The 21934-nt window shown below is 37.0% G+C and overlaps 1 protein-coding gene across 1 annotated transcript in view; it reads left to right on the plus strand.

The window, feature by feature from the left end:
- Window positions 1-1480: 1480 nt before the first annotated feature.
- Window positions 1481-21934, plus strand: part of LOC127444755 (insulin-like growth factor 1 receptor) — a 125010-nt gene continuing 104556 nt past the window's right edge. Inside the window, exons 1-2 of the mRNA XM_051704317.1 lie at window positions 1481-2449; window positions 9532-10092. Of these exons, the coding sequence (XP_051560277.1) occupies window positions 2368-2449; window positions 9532-10092 (643 nt within the window). The 5' untranslated portion in view covers window positions 1481-2367. The remainder of the gene's footprint in view (window positions 2450-9531; window positions 10093-21934) is intronic.

The raw sequence follows: 21934 nt of genomic DNA on the forward strand, positions 1-21934 counted from the left end.
CAGCACAGTATGCCGACAGCTTGGGTCAGACGTGTCAGTGTTTAATGTATGTTTTTTGTTGAGCAGCCCAAAGCAATTGCTCTTGGTTAAAAGTTAATATTGTTTCCAGTAAGATAAAACCAGTTGTAATTTAAGCAATGACTCAGTAAGTAGAAATAGAGTAACATCAAAATAGTTTTAATGTAAAATTGGACAGACACCCAAACCAAGCCTTTGCTTCCAAAGGAAATAATAATGAAAAGTAGAATATGTAATTTATATACTCATTGAAACAACCATATTTTAAGTATAAATTGAGACATAATATTGTATTGCACATATTTGATTCTTAAAAAGTAATAAACTTATTTTTAAAGTAAACTTAATTTTGAAGCAATCAAATGTGGCAGCCAAAACAATTGAATAATCAATGTTATAATCCAGTAAATAACTAATTTTTATTAACATGTATCAGAATACAAAAACAACACTATTTCTGAGAAGTGTTCTGCTGTTCATAGCACCTAAAACATCATATTTTTATTTCAGTAGGGGCATTTAGTGAACCATAAGTTTAAACTGAACCATATCCCACCCTGAATCTCTTGCCAAAAAGTATTTAATTTATTAAAAGTATTCTTTTAAAAAGTAGTAATTTTATTATTATTTTTATATAATCACATAGAAGTTGTTTAAAAATATGACTACTGTATATCTATCATAATAAAACAACATAACTATCTTATTTTTTGTATTTCATATTCAGTCCTACAATGAGTGTTTAAACTACAGTTAGAAGAATCCAGTTGACATGTTGACATCACAAGACTTGAAATGACATCATATGAGTGTTTCAACAAGCATACAAAAGTACAGAAAGTGTAGTATCTAAAACACATATTTTGCAAAAAAGACTTAAAAAACTTTAGCCCATTTTTAAGATTTGCACATTTAAATTTCATAACAAAATTCCACTAATTTGAACTGTGCAATGTTTAACATAATTGAATTAAAAAATAAAGTAATAAAAAGATTACTCAATTATAAATATAGGAAATTTGTTATGAATTTGAAATTGGTAAATCTTATTTTTATTTATTTTGTATTTTTTTATGTGCCTATGATGCCCAAACATTCTGTCCAGATCAGCAGCTCACTAAAAATACCATATACTGTACATTGTAGACCTATGACATTACATTGTTTTTATTATAGATATACACAGGACAAGAGTAATGTTCCTAGATACAAATCACCTATATATATATATATATATATATATATATACTTTTGACTATGATGTCTAAAGTTGCTGTCAGGCATGCAGGCTGTTCACTAGGTAGGCTGTTGAAGTTGTTTTTCACCAGTATTGGCGAACCCGAAACCCGAATCTCTTTTCTCTGTGTGTGTGATCCATGCCGGGTTTTCCGTCATACCTTTTCCAACGTAATGTTAACCTACTCTGTGTGTGAATGCGTGTGTGTGTGTGTGTTAAGAGAGATCAAGCCTTGTTTACAGAGTCAATTCAACGGAGAGAAACTACGGGATCTACTCTACATCCTTCACATCTCCTAAATTAACAGAACCGATCCTTCAAACACCATCTGTGTTCAATTACCTCAATTCCCGCGTCTTGATGGGACAAATGCATCTCTGAAATCTCATACTGAAGAGGGTGGGAGGCATAGAGAGACCATTTTACAGACTGGACGGATATTATTTGCCATCTCTTTGAGTTTCTTCACCGATTTTAGGCCTTTAACACACGCTGTATGATAGAAATAAGGCATCTCGCAGCTCATGAAGATCACGCATGCATGCATACACACATATGCGGTCAGACAGACACATGCGTCCAGACTGTTTTAGCCATTGGATCTAACTAAGCAGTTTTCACAGCTAAAAAGCAGCCAACGAGGAGACCTACAACGTGTTTTCCCCACTTTACCACGAAATGGAGCACGAAAATGTGGATTATCAAGCCTTGACGTGTTTTTCTGGATTGTTTTCACGTTTATCGGCGAGAAGCAGCTCTCAATAATAATAATTGATAATTTTAAAGAGCACGAGAATCGGTGCGGGTGAATCCGACTCATGGTGAGGGCAGAGCGGGCTGTGTCTGTTGGATAGCTCGCTGGGGTGTCTGGAGGGTCATTTATCCCAGCAAAAACACTACGAAGATGGACGAAATCAGTGTTATTTGATTTGTTCCCTGCTCTCCTCTATCTGTTAATTTTTCACCTATTCAAAAGGAAGGACCGAGCTGGATAAAGAAACTTTGATGAAATATTTTTGTACCTAAATACTTTGAGTCAAGCACCATCCACTTTAAAGGCTTGAGCTGTACCCCTTTTTTTTGCCTTGTGTTTGCCTTGTTTTTGTACAGGAATGAGGTCTAGTAAACAGAGGAGACATTGGACCTTGTTTTGTGGTCTGGTGCTGGTCCTAAGCGCTCTCTGCCATGGAGAAAGTAAGTTAAAGCGAATGCGCGTGAAATAGTTTTCGTTTTATTTAAGTGTGGCTGGGATGAGAACCTGAATAATTCACTTTCATTTTCCTTTGCAAGTGATCTCATTGGTGTTATGTGGAGTTCTACGGTTTTATTTGAGATATGTGGCCAGAAAAGTGCATAAACATCTAGGAAAACTTTTTAAACCTGTTAATTTTCTCTTAATCCAATGTTCTCCTGCTTTCACAGGATTATCTGCTAAGTTTTTTGGCTCTGCAATGTCAAAGAAAACAACAGTAAACTATAGTCATCATGATTCAAATCATGCCATTTAAACCGTCATAGGGGTTTCTATTTACATCTACAACCATCAAATGATGATAATAATAGTAATGTAATCCAAAGTGACAGATTTTCCAGTCCACCCGTATGTTTAGATCTACATATAGCAGAATGAGTTAACTCAAGTCTGACTTATCACAACATCATGAAATCAGCATGGGATATTTTGAAGGCAGGATCTGAGTCATTTAAACCATATTGATTCACCCAACAGGTTATTGGGATATAAATTATTGAAGTGCAGTTAGATTATTTTGAGGTTAGTGTAACTTGTGCTAACCTTTTAAATTGTATTTAGCTTTATTCAAGAGTGTCTTCCAATTATGTAAACATACCTTACTGATAGTTCACTTGGGGTACTGTTTGGACATCAGACTTGGACATTGGGCATAAAACTCAAAGGATATTCCCAGTAATTAAGTTGTAGTTTTTTAACACTCGGATCATGTTTTGACCTTCTGATGGGCATTGCTTTTTGGAATGACCATATGGCTTTGTAAGATTTAGATTGGTGAACAATCTTACACAAGCTGACTAATTTTGTGTTATCTCGTTCGTATGACAATTTAACTTGTTTCACGTACATATTTAGTAGTCTTACAGCTACTTTATGCAAATACTTCCAACTTTTGTTCCTTTTTGAAACAGGTGATTAACAGCGTTTGCCGCAGATTATCTCTGTTTCCTTTGATTAACATAACCAACAGATAGTGCAGATACAGCTGAAGTCAGAAGTTTACGTACACCTAGGTCAAATACATTTAAACTTGGTTTTTCACAATTTCTGACATTTAATTGTAGAAAACTTTCCCTGTCTTAGGTCAGTTAGGATCACTACTTTATTTTAAGAATGTGTAATGTCAGAATAATAGTAGAGAGAGTGATTTATTTCAGCTTTTATTTCTTTCATCACATTCCCAGTGGGTCAGAAGTTTACATACACTGTTAGTATTTGGTAGCATTGCCTTTAAATTGTTTAACTTGGGTCAAACATGTTGGGTAGCCTCCACAAGCTTCTCACAATAAGTTGCTGGAATTTTGGCCCATTCCTCCAGACAGAACTGGTGTAACTGAGTCAGGTTTGTAGGCCTCCTTGCTCACACACCCTTTTTCAGTTCTGCCCAAAAATTTTCTATCGGATTGAGGTCAGGGCTTTGTGATGGCCACTCCAATACCTTGACTTTGTTATCCTTAAGCCATTTTGCCACAATTTTGGAGGCAACATCATTGTCCATTTGGAAGACCCATTTGCGACCGAGCTTTAAACTTCCTGGCTGATGTCTTGATGTTGCTTCAATATATCCACATAATTTTCCTTCCTCGTGAAGTGAAGTGCACCAGTCCTTCCTGCAGCAAAGCACCCCCATGCTTCTCAGTTGGGATGGTGTTCTTCAGCTTGCAAGCCTCACCCTTTTTCCTCCAAACATAACGATGGTCATTATGGCCAAACAGTTCAATTTTTGTTTCATTAGACCAGAGGACATTTCTCCAAAAAGTAAGATCTTTGTCCCCATGTGCACGTGCAGACTGTAGTCTGACTTTTTTATGGTGGTTTTGGAGCAGTGGTTCTTCCTTGCTGAGCAGCCTTTAAGGTTATGTTGATATAGGACTCGTTTTACTGTTGATATAGATACTTGTCTACCTGTTTCCTCCAGCATCTTCACAAGGTCCTTTGCTGTTGTTCTGGGATTGATTTGCACTTTTCGCATCAAACTACGTTCACCTCTAGGAGACAGAATGTGTCTCCTTCCTGAGCGGAAAGATGGCTGCGTGGTCCCATGGTGTTTATACTTGCGTAATATTGTTTGTACAGATGAAGGTGGTACCTTCAGGCATTTAGAAATTGCTCCCAAGGATGAACCAGACTTGTGGAGGTCCACAATTGTTTTTTCTGAGGTCTTCGCTGATTTCTTTTGGTTTTCCCATGATGTCAAGCAAAGACGAGCTGAGTTTGAAGGAAGGCCTTAAAATACATCCAAAGGTACACCCAGTTCAGTACACCTCCTATCAGAAGCTAATTGCCTAAAGGCTTGACATCATTTTCTGGAATTTTCCAAGCTGCTTAAAGGCAACGTTAACTTAGTGTATGTAAACTTCTGACCCACTGGAATTGTGATTGTTTCACTTTTAATTGAAACAATCTGCCTGTAACCAATTGTTGGAAAAATTACTCATGTCATGCACAAAATAGATGTCCTAAACATCTTGCCAAATTATAGTTTGCTAATATTAAATCTGTGAAGTGGTTAAAAAATGAATTTTATGACTTCAACCTAAGACTATGTAAACTTCTGACTTCAACTGTGTGTTTTTTTTGTGATGTTACTAGAGGGGGGCTGGTTAGGATGTGTTAGCATTGCCTCTGTAAATGAAAGTGATTTAAGAGACAATAAATTAGTGTCAGTGGTGATGGAAAAACACTGACATGCTCAGTAAGAGGGCATTTTTGTTTACTTGATACTGTACGTGTAATTTTTTGTGCTTTGCCGAGAAAATAGTTTGCATGGTTTCCTTGGAATGTTAACCACTGCATACAAACAAATTGGAAAAAGTGATTTTTTTAAAGCTGAAGTGTTTTTGCAACACTGTCGTCTGCAAACAGAACTGCAAAAATATGCATTGTTTTTAAATGGATTCCCGAATACTCCCGCCATTGTTTGAACAAAAAGATAGTCCCGCCCCAAACGCATGCCATTGGTTGAGTCAGCATTGCCGTGTCGGGCTGGCCGTGCTGCTCAAACTAACAGATCAGTGTATGAACATTTTACTGTGCCACGTGTTTACACTTTTCGGGAATAATCAATACACGAATGGCTTACTTACAGTTGTCTTTTGTGTATGAAGCTTGGATACGAGAAAGTAGAGCTGAGCGATAAAACTATATCAATATTTATCTGACAAAATAAATCCTCTATAACGGTGGTAAGCTTTTGTGTAATTTTTGATATTTTGCCTATGTTCTACATCTAGACAGTCGGATCAGGTACGTGTTGCTAAAAACGAAAGCAGTTTGTCAAAGTCATGCACACAACTAGCAAACTGAATCACTGTCATGAAATCAGCCTGTTAGGAAGTATTAGCTGGCTAGCAGCTACATAAGCCATGCTGTCGTGGAAACCAGTAATAAGGCTTGGTAGCTGCTAGCTAGCAGCTAGCTATCCAGCCAAAATTATATTGTTGTGTATCGAAAAAAGACAACTGAACACAACAACTCCTCCAGCATCAACACCATCACTGTTTATTTATGTACCGTTTAATTGAAGTGTTTTTTATGATCCATATTGCTGTCACATGCAAAAGTTTTTCTTCTTCTTGTGATGTTTATTAGCGTTTGGCAATCAAGCTCATGGTGCATTACTGCCACCTACTGAGCTGGAGTGTGGAGCGTCACAAGAAAGTCTTTCAGTGGAGTCAAACGTGCAAATGAAATTGGTGTAATTTAATCGAAAAGAGTTCACACACCTTATGTAGTATTAAACCCTAAAATGAGTATACTTGTTGAACTTCAAATTAAAAGAACTTGCCTTAGCCTAATTACTTCGGTAGTTAGCTCTAAACATTGATAGTTTAAAAGGGCTGGGTATTGATACAGATTCCCTGATTCAATTCAGTTCTGATTCACAAGCTTTTCAGATTTAGATTCAATATCGATTTATATTGTTTGATGTAAATTGATGTTTATTTCAGATATTATGTCCCTTTTGGTTGCATATAAAATAAATAATCTCCCAGCTAATGCTGTTAATTATACAGGGGAACCTTTAACTACATTAGGAAAATATAAATATTTTCTAATTATATTTTATTTTTCATAATTTTGATCACATTTTGGCATTTTAAAAATGAACAAATTAATGCATTCAATCAATAAATAAGATAATATATTTATTTATACATATATTACTTTTGTTACATATTTGTTAAATTGCATAATTTGTACTATTTCCAAGTATTTACATTGATTTGTTGAACATGTGCTAAAACCGGTACTGTCTCTTTAGCACAAAACGGCATTTCAGTAACCAGCGCCTTTAAATGAGCGCATGTTAACAAGAGAGGACTCGAATGGCTTTACCTCTTCTGTGCGACGCATGGTTACAATTAAATGCTTTTTTGTAGTTGTTTTTGATCAACAACTTACTGTAAAGAACGGAAAGTGTATTAAAATAGGCCGTATTCAATGACAAATGGGTTGTGTGGATCTCGTCTTGGACATGCATTACACGGAACAACTTTTACTCACAACACTCTGTGAATGGATCTCGCTGCTGAACACTTCTCGACTAAACTACACATTTACTGGTGAGTGAAATGTAAACATTTACCAGCCAGTTGCCAAATATATTCACTTTAGTCGCATAGTGCAAAATTTGGTTGCAAATGCGAGTCATTTCCTCTCATTGTAGGGGAGGGTTGCGCACTGAGTGAAAGATCGATCTTGGGATTTAAGAATCGATATCGAGATCATTCAAATGAAGATCACAATTAATTGGAAAAACAATATTTTCACCCACCCCATAGTTTAAAAAACTATTCTCTTTACACCAGTGTTCCCCCTTGACTATAGTTGACGTGAAAGAGAAAACTGACCATAGAAGAAGACTTCAGAATTTATGCCAATGCTTCTGTTGCGACATTTGTGGCAACACTGACAAAGTAATGCATACTTTTGGCTTAATGTCGGCCAGCCCCACGAGACAGTATTTTAACTTTGCAAAAACGAAACACATCAGCTTTAAAAAAAAAATACTAAAACTGGCCCATACATATGTAGGAAAACACAGAAGATGCCTAGGAGGCCTGTTAAATTTTCTGTCTCCTTAAAACCAACAACCCCGTCAATTCTTACAAAAAAAAAAGCTATTTTGCTTCCCTTCATGTTTGACCATCACAAAATGTCCAAGTTTCCAAGTAAACTGCGAATAAGACCTCCCGATTCATCCAATTCATCAAGAGAGCGAGAGAGAGAGAGAGAAAAATCCATGTTTTTAAAATAGAACATGTAAAAACAGCCGCTCTAGCAAAACAGACCCGGTTCTGTTGATTGGAAGAGTGAGGAGTTTGTGAAGTATGTTTAATTGGGTTTTACTGTTAGCCCCAGCGGTTTCAGGGCAGCAAGGCAGAGGTTCTCCATGGAAATCCTAAGTATAACCTGTCTCTCTTGGCACAGGATGGCTAAAGACTCCCTGTGGGGCATAAATGTAGCCTCAGGTTAACTGGCTTATTTTTTGATCTGCCTTTTTTGGTTGGATTAAAGCAATTTGGAAAAATCTTTATCAATACAACATGGATACTTCTGATTTAAGGATCTTATCACTAACATTTCCTCCTGATTTAAGATATTGGCAAGTTTTGACACCGCTCAGCCATTGTGGTTGTTTTAGCTTCTTCGTTCATACTGGAGCATTCTGTTGTGCTCTGTCTTGTTGTAGACTCTGTGTGCTAGTATTTACAAGCTTGGGTTGCAATTTTTTTTTTTTGGTGTTTCATTTCTAAACAATGACATCAGTTTCTGACCTAATTTCCAAATGCTTCAACCCCGCTACCTCGGCAAGTTTGCAGTGGCAGGCTGGAATTGGGTTATCAAATGTAAACATGAGATTTGGAGAGCCTTCAAAGCAATAAAGATAGTACTGTTTACTCTGCAGTGTAAAAATGTTCTAGTCTGCAGACAGGAGGATGCTTTTCCCCTTTAGTTTTACTTCTGTTTTGCAGCATAATTGTATTAAGCATAATATTCCAGTGCAAACTTGTTAAAATTACAATTTAAAAATGGATGTTAAAGAAACGATTGCCTTAAAGAAGAAGCAGCAAGCTTTTTCCCTGTTAAGTGTTATCAGCGTTTTAAAGGGTTAAAAGCGTATCTTTCACTTTTATGCAATTAAGCAGATGCTTTTATCCGAAGTGACAGTGCCTTCAAGGTTTGAATCAAACCTTGGTGTTGCTAGCGGTAAGCTCTGCAAATCGAGCAAAAGGAACAACCATAGACATTCTTTTAAAGTTAATGTAAGCTGTATAATTCAGGAGGTCTATAATTATCTTATTACATTTTTCACAATGACTTTCTCAGTGTTTTCCTCTTACTGTAAATGTTTTAGCCTGTGGGCAAATCACTCTGTAGAGAGGAAACGGTATAATGGGTGGTAGTAAACAAAAAGATGTCTGTCTTGGCATGCCTGTCATAAAACAAAAGTATTTTCATAAAGCTTTCTTCATGGCTAATGCCAGTATGTCATTGGCAGAAGAAAAGTTAGGCGAAACTTTTCACATCTAATTGGCTTGACAGTCTGTAAATGTCTTGTGCGTTCATTTTATTGGCTTAAATCATACTTTAAATCATTGCATCTGAAGATAATTTCTCTGGACTGAATGTGCTGTTTTAATGTGTACATTCTGCATTGTTTGCGCTTCTTAGTTTGTCTTCGCTATATTACGTAATTTGCGTAGTGACTAATGGATTGTCCAGTCAGTCAACAACTGTGCAAAGTTTTTTTTCCCCATAATACATTTTCAAAAGTGTTAATATTAAAACTTTTGCAATGAAAGGAGACAATCACTACTCCTTGTTTTATTTGGTGAAAGATTGAAGCAACTGCTCAAGGCCAATATTTATTTTGATATGCATGTTTAATTTAAACTGCATCACTAACGCAGAAGAATGCATCTGTTGAAAGTTTGTTTACCACTAGTTACTGTTGAATATAGCAATCCTCTGCGATGAGTGTCATCTGATTATTACTTCTGTCTTTCCCCCAATCCAGTCTGTGGTCCAGGCATTGACATTGGAAATGACATCAGTAATTTTAAGCGTCTGGAGAACTGTACGGTGGTTGAGGGCTACCTGCAAATTCTTCTCATCGGAGGCAAAAACAATAACAACCAGGAGGTCTTCCGCACCCTGAGTTTCCCCAAGCTGACCATGATTACGGATTACCTTCTCCTCTTCCGTGTTTCCGGGCTGGACACACTCAGCACACTCTTCCCAAACCTCACTGTCATCCGTGGCCGCAACCTGTTCTACAACTATGCCCTGGTCATATTTGAGTTGACCAGCCTGAAGGACATTGGCCTCTACAACCTGCGAAACATCACTCGAGGAGCGATACGAATCGAGAAGAATCCTGAGCTCTGCTACTTGGATTCTGTAGACTGGTCCCTCATTATGGATGCTGAATTTAACAATATTATTGCTGGAAATAAGCAGTCGAAGGAGTGTGGAGATGTTTGCCCTGGAATCATGGAGGACAACCCTCAGTGTATCAAGACGAACTTCAACAGCAAATACAATTACAGATGCTGGACCTCCAACCACTGCCAGAAAGGTAAGGATCTGGTTATCTTTTTAACAAAATGCTAAAGGGTACTATAATTGTCTTTTTTTGTTTTGTTTAATTCCTCCTATAATGAGTAAGGCCTGAAACATTGCGCAACACGGATGCAAATGCTTGGCCAACATACTGCAAGAGTGTGGTTCTGTTGTACAAGTTTAATGTGCTTTCTTGAGTTTTAGTTGTGGTAAGAAACCTCATTACTCAAGGGGGTGATGGAGTTACCTTCAGATGTGTTTACAATTAAACTGGATGTGTTAATTATTTAAGTAGCTAGCTATAAACATATTGATCGTTTAAAAAAAACTGCTAAGCAACTACTAGCTAACTTTCTTAGCAAGATTCTCTTACACTATTGCTCCGCCATGACTATGGTTGACATGAAAGATAAAACTAACCCTGACCGAAGAAGAAGAAAGTTTATACCAATGCTGCTGTAATACCCTATGCAACAACACCAAATATACATAGGTTTTGAAGCAAAATCTTAGCGTCTGCGGACGGTCGAACGCTAGCCTTTTAAAGTATACTTCATTTGACTGTGCGCGCGTATACAGGTCAGTGTTTCCCACAGGAGTTTGTGAGACTGTGGTGGGTTGACCTCGGACCCTCTGGTGGGGTCCAGGGGCATGTTCCCCTGTAAGAAAATTTTGTACATTTTAAAGTTAAATGCATCAGTCTGGTGCACTTTGAGAGCAAAATTAAGAGGCTAGATCTGTGAAGCACTTTGTGCTCTAAAAGTAATTTAATCATAACACATTTGTTGCAGGGCTCGAAATTAAGCATTGCCATGTGCTTGTCCTCCGTACAAGTACATTGGTCATTCACTTGTCCGGTGAATAAGTAACTTACTATAAAAAAAAGTTACTTGTCCGGAGAGAAAAAAGGACATTGAAGTTACATGCTCAAGTAACATGTCAAAGTTTATGTTGTATGTTTTTCTAAAATTATGACTGATGCCCAAACTATTTGTGTACCTATGCAATCAACTAAATTCTCTGCGACAGATGTAAACTGCACTGGGTAGGAGAGGAGGCTATTGCCATATGATAATAATTTTATGTTAAGGATGGTAGTAAAATAAAAAAAAAAGCCTCCATTGCCACCATTAACAGCAGGGGTGCTCACACTTCTATGGAGTGAGATCTACATTTTCATCATGTTATTGCAGCAAGATCTACCATGTACAATAAAGGCTATACATTATTACAATACCAAAATTTCAGGAGTCTGTAGTGAAATTTGATAATTCTTAATGCCAGCTTAAAAACCACAACAAATAATAACACTTAACTAATTTGTTAATTATGGAAGAATGGTTTCAATTTCTTAAGTAATTATTCAAGACTACTAAACAGTCAGTAATAAAAAAAACAAAAAAAAAAAACAGCAATGAATAGAAATAGATTAAAAATAATAGAACCAAAAATACAAATTTAGAAAGTTCAGTTCTTTTTGTAACAGCTTTAAAAAAAAATTAACAGCAGTATCAAGTATTCAAGTAAACATTCAGAATGAAATGCAACATAAAACTACTACTGGTCTTTTTATGGTTGTTTATTATAATGACACACTAGACAGCAGCAGGTCTATTAGCTTACATTTACACTTACAAGTCCGACATTTTAATACAAATCCGCTTTTTTCTGTTTACGTTCACTTTAGACATAACTCTCTGTGTTTACATGAATACATCACCAAGACGGGCATTTTGGCGGAATGTATTTGACCTTTCAGATGCACATTAGTGCGAGCATTTTCACACACACGTGCATGTTTAGCACACACACATACGCTGCCTGTCAATCAAACAGGGCGAAGCTGTTACTAGATCACTAGCGAATTATAAAATTACGTGCTCTGGATTACTTTCAACAGCAGAATATTAATATATGAACTTTCTAATAAGTGACACAGGCCTAGGCTATCACAAATATTGCCAGTTATTTTTTATTTATTTTTTATCCCCTTTTCTCCCAGTTTGGAATGCCCAATTCCCACTACTTAGTAGGTCCTCGTGGTAGCGCGGTTACTTACCTCAATACGGGTGGCGGAGGACAAGTCTCAGTTGTCAATCCGCGCATCTTATCACGTGGCTTATTGTGCATGACACCGTGGAGACTCCGCATGTGGAGGCTCATGCTACTCTCCGCAATCCTCGCACAACTTATGCGCTCCATTGAGAGCGAGAACCACTAATCGCGACCATGAGGAGGTTACCCCATGTGACTCTACCCTCCCTAGCAACTGGGCCAATTTGGCTGCTTAGGAGACCTGGCTGGAGTCAGTCAGTACACCCTGGATTCAAACTCGTGACTCCAGGGGTGGTAGTCAGCGTCAATACTCGGTGAGCTACCCAGGCCCCCTATTTTTTTGTTATTGACATTTTAATCAGTCTGCTGGTGCGGTCGGGCATGTAAAATTCTCTTTCACTTGCCCTTTCAAAAATCCATTTGTCCTGGAAAAAAGGGACAAGTGTTAATGTCGAGCCCTGGGTTGTATAGATATGAATGGTGATGACACAGCAAAAAAGCCACACCCACAAAGCATAGTAAACGAGACGCCATTTTATTGATTTGGTATTTTTATTTTTTATTTTATTTTTATTTTTTTTATTTTTTTTTTATTTATTTTTTTTTTGAGTAAACACGATTGCTAATGTGGACATGCCATCCATGGTTGCTGGACTACTGTGTGTACTGTTATTTCCTTCTTCCTAATATATAACAATTTCTTTGTGCAAATAAATTACTAAAATTTGATGACTAAACAGAAATCAGAAGAAATTGCTATCTACCATTTAAAACACAATATTAATATTTTTTTATTTTTTTACAAAGCTAAAATTTTGTGTGAAATTGAGTAAATATAGTGCAAAATAATTGTTTTTTTTTATTTATTTTTTTTAGCAATTTTATATTTGTTATATACTATATTAAATTGTGTTATATATCGGCATTGTATCGTCCTATCAGCCACCCTGCTTTCTGGATATCGGCATCGGCCATTAAAAAACCCATATTAGTCGACCACTATTCATGAGTACGTTTCGGACCTAATGCTCTACTTCATCAATACACAGATCCTACTATTCATGCCTTTGCCAGCATCTTTTAGAGAAAAGATATTTGGCAAGTGCTCATATGCATGTCTTCCCTATCAGTAATAACCTTAAAGCAGAGAGTCTGCCAATGTGAAGCTTTGCTGTATCAGTTGAGTAGAGAGAGGGGTCATCCAGGATTCATTCATTCATTCCCTGTAGCCTTCATCTGACTGGCTAATGTATAATAGTGAACTCTCAGTCTTGGGAGAGTGCAAGTTTTCAGCCTCAAGTTTATTATAAAAAATTAAACCATTCACAGAAATGTTTGTGTCTGGAAGGGTCCTTGAAATCAGTTAAATTCTAGACAATGTTAGTGAAATTGATAAATTCAAGTGAATTTGTTTGAGAGTACTACCTATTTTCAGTTAGGTGACAGATGAATTTGTTCAACATCACAAATGTAAAAATTTTCATTAATTAAAAGGAAAAAAAATTATTTTGTAAAATAACATTAGGTATGTAGGTTTGAAGTCAAAGTGTCACTAAAATGCATTTGTATTAGTTCTGACTGTGAAATGGTGAAAAGAAAATGTAAATGTGGAATACACATTACTAACATATAAAACAAATGCTGCATGAAGAAGTCTGGTTGTAGTTTTCCCACTATTGTGGTCTTTTTGGACAGAAGGATGCTACAGTGGCAGACAAAGCGCCTCACTCTGTAGGCAAAATACTTTAGCAGTTCCTCCCTCTTTCCATATAATTACCTTGTTTTGCTTTAACACAGATGTTTCTTCAAGGGCTGGTAGTGGTTTCCAGTCAGTCTGCCTTGCCTTTTTTCTTCCCAGCTCTTTAATTACCCAGTCAGGACTCGTTGTTCACCAGCCTTGTACTTTGCATTTCAGCTACATTTAGAGTAGATTGAGCTTACTGCAAATATGTGCACACATGCACAGGCACACACACAAACATGTGCGCGACAACAGGAAAGAGCCCACATCAAATAGACTTCTTAACAGTTTAGGTTCAGTTGAAATACAAAATAAGATTACATCTAGCCTCAGGTCGCAAGCTTCTAAATATGATCAAATGGCAGTAATAGTCAACTACAGTAGATTTGTACATTTTTCTGAAGTGTGTATTGTGCTTACCCATACAATACTTGCCGCCACAATACTGCTAGGGTGTTGCCATTGCCGTTGCAAAGGTGTACTCGGTTGTTGCTAGTCGAGCCCGGCCGATACCGATTTTAGAGAGGGACAATTCACCGATTACCAATATGGTGGCCGATATATTAAATTTGAGCTGGAATGAAAACAGACCTTTTCTATGTGGATTTTTCACCGCTTTTGCACCAATATGACTATGCAAAGGTACTCAGAAGGCTGCTTTCTTAAACAAATATTTTTATCAAAGAATATTTGACATTATTATTATACATTGTCAACAAATTCTAGAAATCAACACTGAGAAAATAAAGAATAAATAAAAATAAAATAAATAGCTAAATACACATCAGTATTACTGTTTAGTATCAGTCAAATGCTGACTATATTAATACTGCCGAGTCAAGAGAGAAACAGCGGCAGCGGTGTTATACCGTATTCTGCTATACAAGTTCAGGGGAAACATTCAATGGTGGAAAACCAGACTTTTAAATATTACATTTTATAAATTACATGAATGGAATTGTTGAAGGGGGTACCAAACTGTGAATCCTGAACAAAACAGTTTGGTGAATTCATGTTTACACATTAGCTTCCACTCATCTGACAACAATAGCCTAGTTTCCATCCACTTTTCACGCTATTTTGTTATCGACAAAGTGAAAATGCATATAGTTTTTGCAAAATTTGCCGTCTTCTGTCTGTTTTCATTCAAATGGCCTTTTATCGATAAAAATGGTGGGTGTGATGACGTCATGCCTAAAAAAAACACTTTGTCGCATAAGTTTTGGTTTATCGCAAAAGAAATCTGCCCTTAAGCCGTTTCCATACAGAAATGTGTGTATCGCTAATTCGCCTCCCAGATGGCCCTAATTTTGGTAAAATGGGGAGAGTATTGAGACAATTCATTGAAATTAACCAGCTAAATGTCATTTTAATTTCACAAATAAATGCAATCAGAAGACGAGGAATTGCAATCAAAAGGGAACAGTTGCCCTTCTGATAGGACTGTAATATTGGACCTGATGTTGAGCCTGTCACATGTTGCCACCGGTTCCGACCTGAAAGCGAATCGTCATGGCCCTGTTCAAGCTGGCAACCTGCACCAAGTAGTGGGGAAATTTTCGGTCTTAGTATAAGGACTATCCATCGATGTGTATATGCTGTGTGCACAGCTATTAAAGAAAAATTGATGCAGTGTAATATCAGGGTTTACATATGATACATTCCAGATATTCAATAGGCTATTTTGAACAATCATCTAATCTAAAGCATTGCCATCTCAACTGCATTATGTCCCGCATATTTGTCCCACAACTTTTAATGACCAACTGAACTTGATTGTCATCTAAAATTAATTTTAGCGTCATAATGCAATTTACATTTTCTGAAGAAGCTCAGCAAATGTGATCTGAGGTAAAGAGGGTTAGATTTAAAATATTTCAAAGTTTTAAAATGTTCAAAAGCTCGTTTTCTGAAAGTGAACTCATTGGACAAATAGTTCTGATAGTTCATAGTCTTGAAGTGTAGAAAATGTAATTCAGCCAACTTTATTCATCTATAGAACAGGGTACAGCTAATATAAGTTTGTGTAAAGAAAAGGCATATATAGGTCTAAAAATATAATTTTTTTCGTTTGATAATTTTTTTTAATTTAATGCATTTTTTGTTTAAAAATTTCATTTAATTTAATACAGGGAATTTTGCTGGCATTTTTCAAAAGTAAGCTAAACAATAATTTAATATAATTGGGCTGTTAGTGTTCCAAAAAAGCACACTGATGCTTTCCTCTTATTGTGTATTTATTTTTAATTTAAAACATCTTTGTGCACAGAAATTATGTTTTTTGTATTGTGGGCTAATTCTGTGACTGCCGTCTATTATTTTGAATGGTGTGTAAAAGCAACTTTAATAAATAAACGGATGTCTGCGTGATTAAATTAATCGCAAAGAGTGGCCATTAATTTGTTCTCTGTGCACTTATCAATGTGAATGTCTTGATATGAGGTATTTGTGTTGGCACTCCTGGAGTGTCATGTTTGCAGTGATCGGATCTTTATGCCGTTCAGATCAATCCATAATCACGTACAATAAATTGGCTTTTATGGAGGTATACCTTGTTGTCATGATTAACACAGGCTAACGATTGAGGTAAATTCTGTCATGTGACACTACATTTTTGCGTTAATGCCAATTTTCTTGACAAAAAGTGTTTCCAAACCAGTTTTTCGTGACATTGAGTATATGTGCTAGAGGTAAACGGAAAAATATTATGTTGACACTTGTGAAATTTTAGAGATAATTTGCGTTTCCATCAGCTTTATTTTGGTGCGCTAAAAGTTTTTTCGCGAAAAATCCTTGGATGGAAACGTAGATACTGAAAGTAGCTACGTGATTAGCTAGTTAGCTATAAGCTCATTGTCACGGAGAGTAAAAGACAGACGTTGTTTATTTTACTTTCCAGCATTGTGTCTCAACGACTACATAACATAGCATGAAATCAACACTCATCAGACACAATCCACCACCGCACTGTTGAGCTGCAAAAAGATGCTCAGATGTTTACCTTTCAATCTGCTACATTACTTACTGCACTGACAAACTATAGCTGGCTAACAGCAAACAGACATGAGTGACATGGTTGTCAGGGACAAGGTTAATGTTATATTAGTTATATTGAAAAGGGAAAATGATGGGGTCATTGTTTAAGTTTCCAGTATGTATTTCACAAACTAGTTAACTTACCGAGACACTGCTTAACTCCGCCCTGTCTGCAGAGCCACCGTCAGCTCTGTAAACAATGGAGTCAGAGCGCACTCTGCTGGACAAACTACGCTATGACACCAATTCTAAAGCATTGTTTTCTGCATTATATGTTCTGAAATTTTTCATATTGGCACATATCGGTAAAATATACGCAATACCGGTATATCGGTGATGCTAATATCAAGCGGCCGATATATCGGTCGGGCACTAGTTGCTAGTAGGGATGTGCCATGGTGGTCGAATAATCGACTAGTCGTCCAGTCGTCGAACGACTGACTTGTTGATTAGTGGGGTCAATTAATAACATGTGGTGGTGGTTTTAATGTGAGATGCAATAATTTTTATTTATTTATTTATTTATTTATTTATTTTTCAGTTTGGCATGCCCAATTCCCAATGCCCAAGTCCTCGTGGTGGCGTAGTGACTCGCCTCAGTCTGGGTGGCGGAGGATGAATCTCGGTTGCCTCCGTCTGAGACAGTCAATCCACGCATCTTATCACGTGGCTTGTTGAGTACGTTACCGCGGAGACCTAGCGTGTGTGGAGGCTTTGCGCTATTCTCCGTGGCATCCACGAACAACTCGCCACGTGCCCCACCGAGAGCGAGAACCACATTATAGCGACCACGAGGAGGTTACCCCAACATGAGCTGACGATTAATTGTCAAACACATAATTGCAATTATGACTATTAATTGTCTCTTTTAGGGACTTTCACGATTAATTCTCATATAAATTGTCATATTTCTAAAGGTGCATGTGTGCTTCACACACCTTAAGAAGTCTTTTTTACATATTTAACTTCAAATATATAAATCAAACAATATAATGGGGAAATATGATTTCCTTCTAAGGCTTTAAAAACTTATGATGGACATGGAAAAATAATGTTTTAAAAATCTTCTAAATACTTAAAATATGTCTCTCTTTTTGGTCAATTTTAGTTTTGGTCAATAGATAAAACATATAATAAAAATATTATATTACATTATATTATATTATGCAATAGTAAAATATTTCTGTCCTAATTTCTGCATATTCTCACATGATATTAAGGCTCTTTAATTAAATCCACAAGCCCTTTTTTCTCTTGAAGCAAAGCCTTTGAAATTTCGTTTCATCATTTTATCACTCCACAGAAATAGTAAGCGTGCTTTTCCTCCTCTGTGTTAATGCATTTCATTAACACTGAGTGTATGTACCCGATATGACCAGGATCGTTAAATTAAAGTGAAACCGGAGTGCTTTGCTTTCACTATCAAAGTTTATATTTGTTAGTTTATATTTTTGCGGGAGTTTGGTGCGAGCCTCTGCTGATGGCACGCGCATCAGAATGCTTGAAGCATTTCACGTGCTCTTCCAGGCAGGAGCTACTCTGGTTGACGTTCGTGGTGGGGCTCGGTGACACTCTGAGTTCAGCTGAATGACACGTGCTGTTCACGACATTTGTATATTCTCTTAAAATTCCCTTATTTGGGCATTAAAACATGATTGGAATTTAAAGTGCTCAATAATCGCGGTAATCTCTCAAAAAACCACAGTTAAATCAAATAACCACGATCAGACGATTATTTATTAATTGTGATAGGCCTAAGCAGAGTACTAGATGGCGCTGTAGGAAGTGTAATCGAGCTTCAAATCACGATCACCAAGGAGACTGCTGTCGTGATTTAGCGCAGTGTTGCATTGACATAGGCGGAAGAATGCACATTTGAATACTGTTAATGGAACTGAATGTGATACATTTATTCTGCTATTTTATTTTTAAAATGGAACCGGTTCTAAAAATGAACCGGCTCTCAGTTTCCAACACTTCTTAAGGCACAGTCACATGTACCTTTACACTGCGAGATTCCGCGGACGAAGAAGGCATAGATGTATGTTGAGTGCGTGTGATACCAGCAAAAAACAAATTGCCAAGCAGTTCTTTTTAATGCAGCACTTTATACTCTGGGAGAAACTCGCCGCTAAAATTATATCCTTGTCCATTGTGAATATTTAGTGTAGCTGTTTGCGAAACACTGCCTGTACAGAGGTCACTGCCAAACCAAGCAACTTCCTATTGGTCAACGTGGTGAATTCGCCTGTCAAAGTTCATCAAACTAAAACTACACACTAAAAGGGAAATTCTTCACCAGGCGAAGTCCGTCGCTCAAAATTCACGATAGTGCAGATTCCCATTGAGAGACTGTATTTCGCCCATGGAATTTTGCCATGTGAAGGTAAATCTGACCGCACCTTTAGGGTTAGGGGTCCAATCCAAAACTCTTAAGCATGAGCAATAGTGATGGGATGCTTGTCTTTGCACGAACCACTAATTGGAATTCTCTGGAGCCAGTTGTCCCTCTTCCTGATTGTTAAATTTTCAAAAAGACTTCAAAAGATACTCAACAGACCAGATCCAGTAAAAGGAGGATGATGGAAAGCTCCTCACAAGCTTGTGATTACTTAGCAGATACCATAAACCCAAACATGACCTTTTCAATACATTGTTAGCAACAGTTTGATTGTTACAATGACCTCAAAGCTGTAAATGTCACACAGTACTGATTATTTTGCGCTGTAACCGATGCGTCAGCATAATATGATTCCTTATGATGGGGGTGTTTCCATTTGCATCAAAACACGAGTAGGATAATTGTATTGAGTTATACAAAGCAGCAAAGACTTGCATTTAGGTCATATATGATAAATTACAATATGCTAAAGTTCTAAACATTGCACTAGGATGAATGATTCTCAATTAGTTATAAAGTTTTGGAACAATCTGTGTTTTTCTTTGGTGTATTTTCATTATTGAGGAGACTTTGCTGAAGGCTAGCTAGTGGCTGTTTCCAAAGGTTGATGATGTGGTCGATTTTATTTATTTATTTATTTATTTATTTATTTATTTTTCATAACCAGATATATTGAAGGAAAAGAGTCCAAAAGGCTAGACCTGGAATGTGTCTTTTGAATCTTTTGATGATGCATACAAGGAATTCTGGCTGTCTGGTTCGCTGTGATGTGCTATGGGACGGCAGTGGGAAGGAGTTGGAGTTCATTCGTAAGACATGATGAAGTAGTGAGATTTTGCAGTGTCTTTCACAGGTGACAGGTGAATGCTTTGTTTCATCTCTCTACTGACCACTCTTGGGTGCAGACAAGCGAAAATGTCACTAAAATGTCAAGTGCTTTAGCCGAACCGATTGCAGTGTCTTGTAACTTAACACTCACAACTGGAGGTTTCGTTCTTGCACTGAGTACCACAAGGTATTAGGCAGTTTTTAATTTGCTACTTTATTGGTGTGCTCTTTCTTGTTTTAATGCAAACAAGTAAAAATGTCTTAAGGGTGCTCTAATGCACTGACGAGAAATAGTGCCAAAGAAACTACTCATCAATTGGATTAGCACACATTGTTATTTATTTGTTTAAAATCAACATTCACAACATTCACAACCACTTTTTACTTCCATAATGTGATGTATTTATGAATGAAACAGGATACTGAATGAGTCAAAAAAATTTGGACAGGACTTGGATTTTATCCATCGGGAATTGGCTGGATCTTGGAATAGGGATCCTCATCAGCTATTTAGCTTTTTGCTAATATTGAGCATGTTTACATTCACGATCTTGCACCAAGTATGGTAGGTAAGCTGTGTATGCATAAGGCCATGTAAACGCTTTAAACGGTTCACCTGTGTCGTGGTAAGGTCATGAGCAGTTTCAGCAAAAACTGATCTGCACTAAGTAGATTATTGATTTCACTTTGCGCATAAACACATTTAACGGCAAATTTTGCGTGCATGAACCTTTAAGTTTTGACGTCAAATCCAGAGAATAACCCGATGATTTCAAGTGTCATGTGAACATGTTTTTTTTTACATTGTTTTTTTTTTTTTTTTTTTTTTTTTTTTTGAATAAGCTGATTTTTGGTATCAATGTATGTGTACGCATGTGAACAAAACATATGCAAAAAAAAAGTTTCTTGGCCATAACATAAAAATAAATAGCTTCATTTATTTTAGCTTTTTTTCCTGTTTTAAAGAGGGCGTGACAAAATAATAAATTGGAATCAAATGTTCAACTTGTTTGTCGATACTTGTTTTTTGTCTATAGTACTAGTATGAAAACTATGGTCTAAAAACATATAATTTAAATTTACTAGAAAACTACCAATGTAGCTAGTGTAGGAACATAGCTAAGTTACGATTGGGGTGTCTGTTTATCTAGCAGAAGAACTTGCTGCAGCGCCCCACGGGAGAGAAAGCACTCATCACTTAATGAGCTGCCTCTGAGTGATCTCATCCTCTCCGCACCGCGTCCGGAAACATTCAGCTCCCGACAAACGCTTGGGGGACTGTCTCAAAACAGACGACCGGAGAATGTGGGCCTTTTTTTAATTACTGCCTGTTTATCTGCCCACATATAAAGGCTGGGTTTCTGCCTGGCCTGGCATCACAATAGTGTGACTTCCTCTTTGTGTTCTGCCTCTCCCACATACTTCATTAACCTCAGGGAAGAGTATAACTCTTTCACCAGAGTATTGTGTCTCCGCCAGGGCAGCTCAGTGCCGGAGTTATTGTCAAAGACACTGTCTGGCCTTGACTGTATCTTGTTGAATGTCTTGGCTTTCATCAAAGTTGCATGTTCAAAAATATATTCTAGATAAGAATACAATGGGTATTATTAACATTTGTAGCATTTTGATTATACATATATAATATATTGGGGTGTAATGGTACACAGAAGTCACGGTTCGGTACGTACCTCGATTTTGGGGTTACGGTTCGATACGAGTTCGGTACAACAGGAAAAGGCAACAAATCCCAAATGCTAGGTCTCTTCATTTATTTTGAACAGTTTGTTCCATTTAGCG

The sequence above is a fragment of the Myxocyprinus asiaticus genome, chromosome 1 (assembly GCF_019703515.2).
Source record: "Myxocyprinus asiaticus isolate MX2 ecotype Aquarium Trade chromosome 1, UBuf_Myxa_2, whole genome shotgun sequence".
In the NCBI taxonomy this organism is placed as follows: domain Eukaryota; kingdom Metazoa; phylum Chordata; class Actinopteri; order Cypriniformes; family Catostomidae; genus Myxocyprinus; species Myxocyprinus asiaticus.